Source organism: Limulus polyphemus, unplaced genomic scaffold, assembly GCF_000517525.1.
Source record: "Limulus polyphemus unplaced genomic scaffold, Limulus_polyphemus-2.1.2 Scaffold6016, whole genome shotgun sequence".
In the NCBI taxonomy this organism is placed as follows: Eukaryota; Metazoa; Arthropoda; class Merostomata; order Xiphosura; family Limulidae; genus Limulus; species Limulus polyphemus.
In genome coordinates, this window is record NW_013671626.1 from 35,691 (window position 1) to 47,801 (window position 12,111).

At 33.1% G+C, this 12,111-nt stretch overlaps 1 protein-coding gene across 1 annotated transcript in view; it reads left to right on the forward strand.

Annotated features, from left to right (window-relative positions):
• The window catches only part of LOC106473261, a 46,971-nt gene extending 35,327 nt beyond the window's left edge, over nt 1–11,644 (forward strand). Inside the window, exons 13-14 of the mRNA XM_013933947.2 lie at nt 7,707–7,874; nt 8,276–11,644. Of these exons, the coding sequence (XP_013789401.1) occupies nt 7,707–7,874; nt 8,276–9,763 (1,656 nt within the window). The 3' untranslated portion in view covers nt 9,764–11,644. The remainder of the gene's footprint in view (nt 1–7,706; nt 7,875–8,275) is intronic.
• The last annotated feature ends 467 nt before the right edge of the window (nt 11,645–12,111 follow it).

Consider the following 12,111-nt stretch of genomic DNA (forward strand, 5'->3'; position numbering starts at 1 on the left):
AGTCTTAAAAAATATAAAATTTAGAGCAGACTAAAGACACCCTACCTCATTGAAATATTGGTTCAAAAGAAAGAAATGGTGCCAAGACTATTAAAGTGGCTGAGAAAACCACTAGGGGACTGATTGGTTATTTAAGGCATATATTGAAGTAAGTGTATATAAGGGAGCATTTCCAAAAATGGAAAGAGGTAGGCGGGTGCCACTGTCTTTGATTTATTACATGAGCAATATCTTAGCAAATAGGAAAGATAAGACGTTTTTCTGTTATATACTTGCTTATCAATATCAGTAATTTGAGTTTTTAATTTGTACAAACTATAGACTTAGTATTTTGACTTCACAAACATCTAATTTGAACCAGTGCTGCATTCATCATACCACATTACACACAAAAATCGATGTTTATCTATGTTTTAATATTTACTTTTTAATTAGAAATTGAGTAATGTATAGTACTAAAATTTGAAGTATAATCTACAGTTTGATGCCAAAATTATTGACATAAATTCATGAAATAGTTGTTCAACAAAACTTTAAATGCGAGTCAACAAACAAGATGACATGGCCTTTCACCCGTGACCAGTCTCGAAAGGGTTATAGCGAACTGTAAAAGCTGCTAGTAGATGATCGAGCACAGAAATACTTTGAAGAGCTTATCATCAGTTTTATGTAGATTATTAGCAAAGTCATTGAAATGCAGAAAGCAAATGATGATTAGGAATTTTTCTCTGGAAGATATTGAAGAAAACTAGGATAAATGAAGTAAAAGAATGGTAGACCAGTAATCTCTAAGAGGTTATAAGTGAGGTATGTCCATAGCAATAGTTACACCAATAAAAGCTAAAATTTCTTCAGGAGTAACATCACTGTATTTCAGCATTTTTCTTTTCTGGCATCGATGTTTAGGTGTTCCCATTGCTGGTGCGCAAATCTATTTGTTTCTTAAGCCATTTTGTTAACAATGCTGAAAATAAAAACAGTTGGAAAAAATCAAGAGGACTCTGACACCTGCTAGCTTGATGGGTCCCTCAAAAATTTGGGCTGCTCATCTTTGAGGACTTCCCATTTCCACTCTGCACTACAGGCCAGAGGTTTTTGTTGTGTTTTCTCGCTTCTGGTCCTGTTTGAAGTGGATGTAGCGATGGTTGTTGGAGGACCAGTGACAGTGTCCCCAGACAGTGGCGTGCAGAGGTTCTATGATGCCCGGGGCCTTGTACCTAAGACCTTGGGAAAGGGCGGAAAGGGTTCTCCTATTCGATTCGACTCATTGTATTGGATGCCCATGGCTCCCGGCACCTTTCGCCCCCCCTGCATGCTACTGTCCCCAGATTTTTGGGGCTCATGAGGAGAATCCCCATGAGTGTAGATCAGGCTCCTCAAACAAAAGTGAATCTGGTAATGCATGGACTGTTGCAGCCATTGCTGTTGTGTCTTCCTCCTCTGACTCTGGAAGAAAGAAACTTTTTTTTTTTTATCCACAAAGATATCACTTTTCTTCTTCGGGGAATCTATAATATCTTTAGAGACCACCTAGGAAAGTTTTATTAATGTTATTAATAATCAGTTGACATAATGAAAACGTGGTATTCATATACATTTGAATTATTTAAACTAGACTTAAAAATTGTAAGTTAACAATTACAGTTTTACTGTTTGTCACAGTTGAAAGTATTTAGACAGGCTAAACAACACGTATATCAGTTGTTACACGCCATCTTACCTAACAAGACTTGGAAAACTTCGCCCAATAAAAGTCTATAAAGTGTTCTTTCTGTAGCGTAAGATGTTTTATTAGTTATTGATATTCTGTGTAAGTATCAGGTAGAACTAGTACGTATAAACAGAATAAACTGTTTATATTTAAAATTGTAAGTGTTTCTTACATTATATCATACTTTATTGTAAGTTATCACTCGCTGTATGTTGTTGATGTATGTGCATAGACGTAAACATAAAATTAATTGAATATACTTTAGATGTAAGACTAATGAATCTGATTTAAATATTCATCATAAATAAGATAATTTGTGGAAATTTATTAAGCACGTTATTTCATTATCTGAACAAAAACATACATGTTACTTTATGTAAGATTTGAAGGATTCAAATTTGTTTTCATTGTTGATACTCTAGACGAAAAGTAATTTATTAGTTATAGATATTCTGGAGACTTGATAAACACAAGAAATTAATATCCACTACCGGCACTTGTATTTAAAATTTTTTGTGCTAAAATTATAATAAATAATTAATTAAAAACAACATTTTATATTTACACAATAAAAACTTTTATTGAAGCCGTACGGCTTACACTTTAAAATCTCTACAAGTACATGTTTCGACGTGATCTACGTTAATTATAAAAAAAAAATTAATATTTTGTGTAAGTGGCAGGTATAACTAATACGTGCAAGTAATTTCTTCATTTTCTCCGTCACATTGTAAGCTATCACTCAATGTACATTTTTGATGTATGTGTATCAACATAAATATAAAATCACAAAATACACTGAAAACAACTTTCATTGAAGTAAGGCTATTGAATCCTATTTAACTATTCATCACAATTAATATAATAATCTGTGAAAATCTATGAAGAACATGTTATTTGAATAAAAGCATATATCTTACCTCATGTGAGATTCCCCTGTTATATAAGTTAGATTTTCACTGTTCACACTGTGAATAAAAATACTCTATTAGTTATTACTATTCTGGATACTTAATAAACACGAGAAATTAATATTTTGTGTAAGTGGCAGGTATAACTAGTACAACATAAACTTTCTTTGGTTTATACATAAAATTGTAAATGCATATGACATTACACTCTATTGAGATATATTACTCCATGTATGTTGGTGATATACATGTCTACAGGCTGAAACACAAAAATCACGAACTACACTGAACACTAATTTCAGTAGAGGAACATTGTTTAAATAATCATCATAAACAGTATAACACCCGTTATTATTTATGAATATTATGCATAAAAGTACGTTTTACCTTAGATGAGATTTCAAGTGCTCAGGTCCGTGGACAAAAGCTTTTAGAAACAAGAAGTTGGTACAAAGAAAGGTTGTTGCGAAAAAAAGAAACAAGCTGGAGACGCGTTCTTTGAAGAAGCAAGTTTGTAGGACTGATTGTAGTAGACTAAATGAGTCGTTATATACCTAGGACGATAGGAGGCCTGAATATATTTGGAACTTAGACTGCACGTGAAAACAAATACCGTATGTTGGTTGTAAAAATACTGAACACATTTGTGTCAAAAAAAAAGGAGGAGAAGCTTTAAGAAACTGTGGAAGAACATATACACTGTCATTCCCACAGCAGAGGTGAAAATTTGAGTTTCAAATTCCAATACAAATGCAAATCTTGCCTTTGGAGAGCTATAATGAGAAAAAAGATGACCTAAACTAATCTTTAAACTGCTGTAATTTTTGGAGTGTGTTTTCATTTGTAAACTCTTGTTACATCATCTACCAGGGAACAGGCAGTATTATACAAACTTCCTGTACTGTAAACTTTGATATACATTCACTAGTAGTGGTAGTTTAAATTGTACTTTGTATTGTGAAGCCAAATACAAGAATATTTGTTAAAATAAACTTGTTTGAAAGATCAAACAAATTGTATTCGAGTACTGTGCACAATAAACCATACGTGTACTTTCTTACTGTCATTTTTTACAGTACTGTTCAAATGCATCTCCACTAGAGTGAGTGAGAGGAAAGATGCCCCGAGTGGCTGCGAGATAAGATTATGGCAATTGAGTTGCTAGTCGTGCTGTTGATATCACGGTTTCATTGGCACAACAGACAAAATTATGGATACAGTGAAACACAAACTTGAAATAAAAATAAATGCATTTATGAAACAAGATTAAAATGTTTTATTCATATACAGATGTGAAATCCTATTTAAGAATAAAAAAAGACATGCTTGCCCCATAGTTTGGGTTCAGTTACAACAATTGTATTCAGTCTTGTATATTACTTGAAAATATAAGGACAGTAAATGATTAAAAACAATAGACAAAATTTACATTTTGTAGAACAATAAAACATGTTTAGAGATTTTTAAAATAATGAACTAAAACATAAAAGTAAGAAGCTCAAATCGGAAAGATGTATAAATATTTTAATTGTTTCTTATAAAATCCTTTTTCTAATGTGATTTCCCAAGATTTCAAATATGGTAATCTATAAAAACTAAATGCATCAAAATTAAGATACTTTATTTTTCTGAAACAACGTGTATTTACAAAAGTTCCTGTCAAATTTTCAAACAATTTCATCCACTAGTTTTGTTTTTGGTATGAAATATGACGAGAGCGACGTTACTTAGATGCGATGCAAGTAGCTGGGTCTAATGCTCGGTGCGAGTTGCCGGGTCTCGTAGGGATGATATACAAGTAATAGGTGATTTTGTCGTGGGTTTGACTTTCACCCGTCACAAATGAATTTATTATTTCCATGGTTAAGCTCACAAGTCTGCAACTCCTCGAAATTTACGTAAGGAATAAAAAAATCACACTGATATTTGAGTAACATAGAATCATATTTATTCCACATGTAAATTACCTTTTCTGATAAGTTGGGTATTTTTTTTTAGAAACTGTTACAAGATACTCATCAAACTTTCAAACACATCTAGTAATTTGTTGATTTTACATAGTTCTACTGACATGTTAAAATTAATACACTGCTAGACCATGTAGAGATCTTAATATAACTTACATGAAGCTTGGGTGGCAGATATTTTTTTACATCGGCTGACACTGACATCTTGAACTGGACATCTCTTCTAACAGATGACTGACAAACTCTTCTTTCTTTTGCTAAAACGATTCTCCCAGATGCTCTTTAGGTCTCAGTATTTATAGTCTGCAGGCAGGATGTTGGTGTTGTTTGGCACATACTAAAGCTTCTTGTTTTGTTGAACTTTAGCATCCAGTATATTTTTTTAGTGATGTAGTTGTATTTCCCAGACGTGCCTAGACTTCGGACCACTCAACCTTTGACCTGCACATGTTCTTCCAGCACCTGACATTCTAGAACTTGGATTTCCCATCTTAGTTCTGCTGTTTTCTTCACTTTTGAACTTTTTTTCTAAACATATTATATAATATTAACTTCCATACAACTGTGTCTTAAACTTAATAAACATCCTCCTGACTTGATGATTTACTAGTGTCTATTTTGTATTGATAAAAGAACTGTGTTTCCTCTCAAAGGTTTCAATCTTGGAGTCTCACTTTTAATTAAACATGTCACTGTTAATAATGAAGTTCATTGTTGACTTATTTGAACACCAAATGCATGCTACATTTCCATATTATATCCAGTCCAAAATATTCACTACTTGTCAGTTTTACAAGAAAAATACAAAAAAATAAACTGAAAATATTCACTAGGTAGTAACTGTTTCATGAGAAATTGGTCCTCTCAGAGGAAAGGTTAAAAACTTGATTGCAATCAGGTGATATATGCTGCCATGATGAAAGTTACAATACATGAATTTAGGGATATTTGCAAGTTACAATACTTAAATGTAGTATAACATACTAAAATTACGTGCCACTATTACCAGGGTTCAACAAAAAACAATTAATTAAACTGTAACAACACTTGTAATAAAATTTAGCCATTACCGAAAACACAGTTAATAAAAATGTGCCTGGTCAGGACTTGATACTAATGTTAATGAAGAAAAAACATAAATATCAATGTTAATTATTTCAAATTATGGAATCAGGAAAAAAAGAACCAGAAGAAGAAAAACCTAATTTGAAAAAAAACAACATAACATTACCTAAATCACCTTTCTATATTAATAACAATATTTACTGACAAACTACAATAATTCACTAAATATCTCGTGATTCAGTTTATGAAGCTTATGGAAGGGTATTTATTCACTGTGTTAGGTCATGAGAGTACATCTCATGTGATCATAAATTTACATAAACTTTTTGATACATTTATAATATCTGTACATCACAATTAGGGAAATTGGTGTCAGTTTCATAATACATACATATTTACTCAAAATACATGTGATCAGCTAGAAGATGAGTTAGCATTTTAATGTAACTAAAAATTTATAGATAAACAAAATGGTCGAACGAATAATAAAGCATAACACAAAAATAGAATTTATTATCTCACGGTAGGAATACATGAAGGTGATAGTACTTGAGACTCGGCATGGCCAGGTGGTTAGGGCACTCGACTCGCAATCTGCAGGTCGCGGGTTTGACTCCCCTTCACACCAAACATGCTCGCCCTTTCAGCCATGGGGGCGTTATAATGTGACGGGCAATCACACTATTCGCTGGTAAAAGAGTAGCCCAAGAGTGGGTGGTGATGACTAGCTGCCTTCCCTCCAGCCTTACACTGCTAAATTAGGGATGGCTAGTGCAGATAGTCCTTGTGTAGCTTTGCACGAAATTCAACACAAACAGACAGTACTTAAATGTAGGGATATATTGAAACGTGTACTCTGTTGAAGTTTGCAATAATTTTCAACTTGTTTTTATCGGGACTAGTAATTATGTAATGTTATTTTTTGTGGGGTAGGGATTTGAATAAGATAAGGTTGAATACTTGAGCATGTGTAATTCTTTTTGAGTAGCATTAGTTACTGCTAAAAATTGTCTCTAAATTATTAGACTTTGATAGTGTAGGCTAAAGTTTATGTACACAGTTTCATGGTAAGATAATGTACTTAAATTTACTATGGTTTAGGATAGAAGTCTTATATAGTGTCATGATAGGGTGATGTGTTTAAATTTACTATGTTTTAGGATAGAAGTCTTATGTAGTGTTGTGGTAGGATGATGTATTTAAATTTACTATGTTTTAGTATGGAAGTCTTATATAGTTTCATGGTAGGATGATGTACTTAAATTTACTATGGTTTAGGATAGAAGTCTTATATAGTTTCATGGTAAGGATGATGTACTTAAATTTACTATGTTTTAGGATAGAAGTCTTATATAGTTTCATGGTAGGATGATGTATTTAAATTTACTATGTTTTAGGATAGAAGTCTTATATAATTTCATGGTAGGATGATGTACTTAAATTTACTATGTTTTAGTATGGAAGTCTTATATAGTTTCATGGTAGGATGATGTACTTAAATTTACTATGGTTTAGGATAGAAGTCTTATATAGTGTCATGGTAAGGATGGTTTACTTTGATTTAGTGTACTGTATGATATAGATTGTTATATATCATTTTATAGTATTCATAGTAGGGATGGTATACATATGTTTGATATATTTTACAGTAGAAATAAGTGTGTTTATACATATAATGTATTGTTAGGTTTGGTATTCATAAATATAAAAGTTTGTATAGTGTCATGGTGTACTTTAGTGTATCTTGAGATGGTAACAAGCATAAGGAATGAAAACTGAGTCTGTTTAGATACAGAACTAACACTTGAAACTGTAAAAGTATGATATTACTATTGTTAGTGAGGTGCTGTTGATATCAGGTAAGTTAAATCATGCATGTGAGCATGAGCATGAGTGATGCTTGTACTTTAAATTTAAACTTAACAACTACAAGTGAACAAGCCTTTAGAGAACTAACCAGCTTTTAAACGTAATGAACTTAGCATGTTGTGTGATGCTAGGAATGGCTTACTAATGTTGATTGTTGCTCATCTAACCATTCCTCCCCAACAGCATCCATTCAGTGACTATGAAAAGTTTAAAAGAGACCTGATCAGAAATTGCAGTTACTCTAACACAAGTCCTACGTTTGACCATCTCAGTTCCTTCTCTGATATAGCTGGTTTGACGGAGAGACAAGGTTCACTTAATTCGCACTGTAGCAGTTCTTCAACTGACCAGGTAAAATAGCATCATGCCGTTTACGCATGGAAAATTTTGGCTTCATTTATAAGCGATATTAACATGTCAGATCTCAGCATTTTGTTGAAATTGGTTTATTTTAACCAATTTAAACTACTTACATTTATTATTATTATTATTAAGTGATGATTTTTCTTAAGTTTAAAAGAGATTTAGTTAATTTTCAAAAAAAGTTCTAAGTTAATTTGTATTTGAAATTCCATCTTTCTTAATTTTGGTTTTGAGATAAAAATTAGTTATGAAGTGGTATGCTAAACATTTTTTTATTATGGAATACGTTCTTCATCGCACATTAAGAATAGTATTCAGTTAAGGCTTATATTTTTGTCTTCAGAAAAACACAAAACAGTAATTACATAGTTTTATTTATTTGTTTCCAGCTGCTACAGAAGAAGTCAAAAATTTGTGATTCCTATAGAAGAAATGACATTAACAACTTGACTCTACTAGGTGGTCATGGAAGTGCCACATCTATTGCTAATCGGACTAATCTTTCTTCTGATTCTGGTACAGAGATTGATCTTCATCCACCACCTTCTCCAGTAGATGGTCACTCAGAGAAGACTAATTGCACACCCCGCTCCTGTTCTCGCCCAGGTCTTCCAAAAGTGGAAGAGATTCAGGACACTAATAGCAGAGATTCTGGGCTGGATAGAGATAATCCAGATGACAGCAGAGAGAGGTGTTTTTACCTACAGAGTCAAGTTCAACAACCGTATAGCAGATTTGGTCAAGGTAGCGGGTATGTTTCATTCCCTGGCCAAAATAATAACTTAAGTTCAAGTCACCATCTAGCAAATAGTGAGCCTTCTATTCATGGTGAAGAGGATTTAGTTGAACCTGGAACTGTTCCACCCTACTCAAGATTTGGTTTGGCCAAGAGTGTTGGAAGTGTGATTGAAGAGACGAGAGATTCACCATCCATCCAAGAAGAGGATCAGCCTTCTGCATTGAGCTACTCCAAATTTGGTGTAATGTCCCCTATTAATCAAAGCAGATACGGAAACCCAACAGTTGGCTTAGTTTTTGATCATTCTAGACCATTTGATATTCCTCATAAAAGGCTTTTGAATTCTACAAGAAGCCAAAGCAAACCAGTGTCCAAAGGTTATGTTAGCATGGCTCAGGCTGAAAACTTCACAGTCCCAGGTTCTTTCAAAGAACCCAGTAAACCAGGCTTATATTCTAAGTTTGTTGTTGAACCAGAAGATAAAAACTCTCTTTCTCCTCTATCTGGCTATGTGTGTCTGCAGGATAACATTAGTCCAGAATCCATACCACAAGTAAACAGCATTGACAACAAAGGTTATTCCAGATTTGGAGTGGATCCAGTTCTTGATGATGATGATATATCTCCTTTGGAAGATTGTTCTTCTGATCAAGAGACAGCAAAGAGTGATAAATGTTTGCTCAAACCACAGGAAACTAGTGATGTTAATGGTAAACTATGTCCTACACCTCTCGTGGATGAAGTCAATAAAGAAGATGATAAACTATTACATCTTGACCTTCCAGTAAATGGATATGTTCAGTGTCCTGTTCCTCATGATGGTGAAGTAGATGACCATGTAGAAAATTTGGACTTAGAGAAGCCAAAGTGGACAAGTACAATGAATGACCTGCCGAAACCTATGGGAATTTCTGATTTTAATGAGACTACCAGTGGCTATGTATCTAAGTTTCAGCCTCACCGTTTGTCACGTGAGTTGTCTCCCAAAAACTTCTCTTTCAAAAACAATGGTTACGTATCCTTGGGTGAGACTTTTCAGAATGGAGATGCGCCAAAAAATAACATTACTAATTCAGGATTAGTGGTTGGTGTAAAAGATTCTGAAGAGCTAACTAGCTATCAGAGCTTACCAGTTTGAAAAACTAAAATACTAGTATACTATCTGGGCATTTCATATATTTGAGTGTTATAATACATGACATATAATATCCACTGCAAAGTATTTGAAGCTATATATGCACTTATAAACACTGGGAATTGTTGCAAATGCTGAGATTAGCATAAATGATAGGTACAAATATTTGGTGGTACAACTGTCTCTGTCCACAATTAAAGAGGGTAAGGTATTTTTTCTAAAAGCTCTTGCTTTGCTGTTTAATATACTTACCTGCTTTCATTACAGTTTACCTTTGAGTGCTAATATAAGGTAAAACTGTGGCAAGGAAATTTTCGGGTCATCAAAGACCTGGTAGATTTAAACATTCAGTTTGAACGAGGAAAATACTTTAGTAGTAAATCGAAGCTGGTATTTAGTCTTGCTAAAATATTTATTTTTTAAAATCATGAATGTCTTTGATATAGATGTAGAAACTCTTTCCTAGTAAGTAAAGAAATCCTAATTGAAACTATAACACACTTAGTTCAATTCAGCTTGTTGGACTTCCTTCACCACTGTAATGTAAATGTTGGAAGAGAATTCTTTTATATAATCGTGTAGATATTGTGCCAAAGTGTGTTTGCTGCTCATCACCTTAGACTAAAGTGTGCCTTTTAAAATCCTGTATGTTGGTGACTTTGCTGATTAATTGAGGTTTCTCGTAGACATTGCTGCTTAACATATCCTTCATTGTTGAAATTATTTCAATGAGAATTAATGGGGTGGTTAATTGTAAATGTTTTATGCATGACACAAAATATGAGTTTCTGAACACAACTACCATTAAAATAGGCCCCTGAAAGCTGTTGGATTTTTCTAAAAGTGAAAACACAGTATATAGTCTGTCATTGGCTTATACTGTGTGTGTGTGTGTGCTTTATTGTCAGGTTCTTTTAATCTTCTGTGGGGAGGGGGGGGGGTTTCTTCTCCTGCTCTCCTCACAAGTGGTATGTGAAAACTGTATAAAGAATGTTTTGGAAGATTTACAGCAGTAAATGAATTTTCAGAGTGTACTTGTTGATAAATTAACAAAATGAGTTTTTCATTTCACAGAAAAGTTGATATTTGGATAAAAGACTGAGAAAGAGATATCTAGTTTGATGTTTTAAACTTGTTAGACATTATATTGTTGACTGGTTTTTATCAGTAGATTTGTGTTGTCCTGCCCTTTTGGGCTAAATTACTATGTTAATGTACTTCAATTTAGGAATACTGATGAAAGCAGGATGTTGTGGTTAGTTGACTTTTGTAGTATGTGCAATGAGCTCCCCAGTGACACAGCAGAAAGTCTATGGACTTATAATGCTAAAAACCAGGTTTTGATACCAGTGGTATGTAGCTTTGTGCTTGAATACAAACAAACAGAGCATTACACAATGAAGGTTGATAAAAAATGTTAATGTCTAGGCCTTTTTAATAATCTGGGTTTTTCACTTTAAGTGCATGTTAAGAACCTATGGCATTTAAAGAAGACATTTTAAGAATATTTAATTTTCATGATACCAGGGAAGCACATAGGATAATGCCAGTAGTTAAATCAAACTGGAGAATCTGAATGACTCAAGTATTTTTGGTGAAAATACTTGAGTCATCGGGTGTCTTTAATGGGGATTATGTAATATTCATTATGTGACATAGGTTGAGATCTGGTAATAATGTAAGTACAGTTTTGTTATTGATCTACCTTAAGTGAAAAGAATGGCAATGCTTATTTGCCAGGTATGTTAAGAATGATAACCCGTGTATTATAGTTTTATTTTTCTCTAAGGTAAGATAAAGGTTATTGTGTTTTGGCACTTGTGTATAAAGTTAAAATCATAAATATTATTTAACGTTAAAATTGGTACACAATTAAAAAATATTTTACTTAGGCCTATCTATGGCCTTCAAAAAGTTGCCGACTCTACATGTTTCGACGTTGCAACGTCATCCTCGAAACATGTAGAGTCGTCAACTTTTTTGAAGGCCATAGATAGGCCTAAATAAAATGTTTTTAATTGTGTACCAGTTTAACGTTAAATATTATTTATGATTTTAAGATAAAAGGTGTCAAGTCTAATGTCATTATACCATGTGGCATAGGACAGGTTCTTTGTGTGTTCTTAATATAAAGCAATTTGTGCTTTACTCTTAACTGTAGCCACTTCTTAATATATTAATCTTTGTAGGGCGTTTGTGTTCTTAGAGTGAAACTATATTAAGATGCAAGAAATTTTGCATTAACACTTTTAGTCTTCACCAGTGAATACGTTTTTTTTTCAAAAAAAATATCTGGGATAAAATTTTGTAACATGCGTTACCTTAGGTAATATCTCAGAAATGTTACAAAT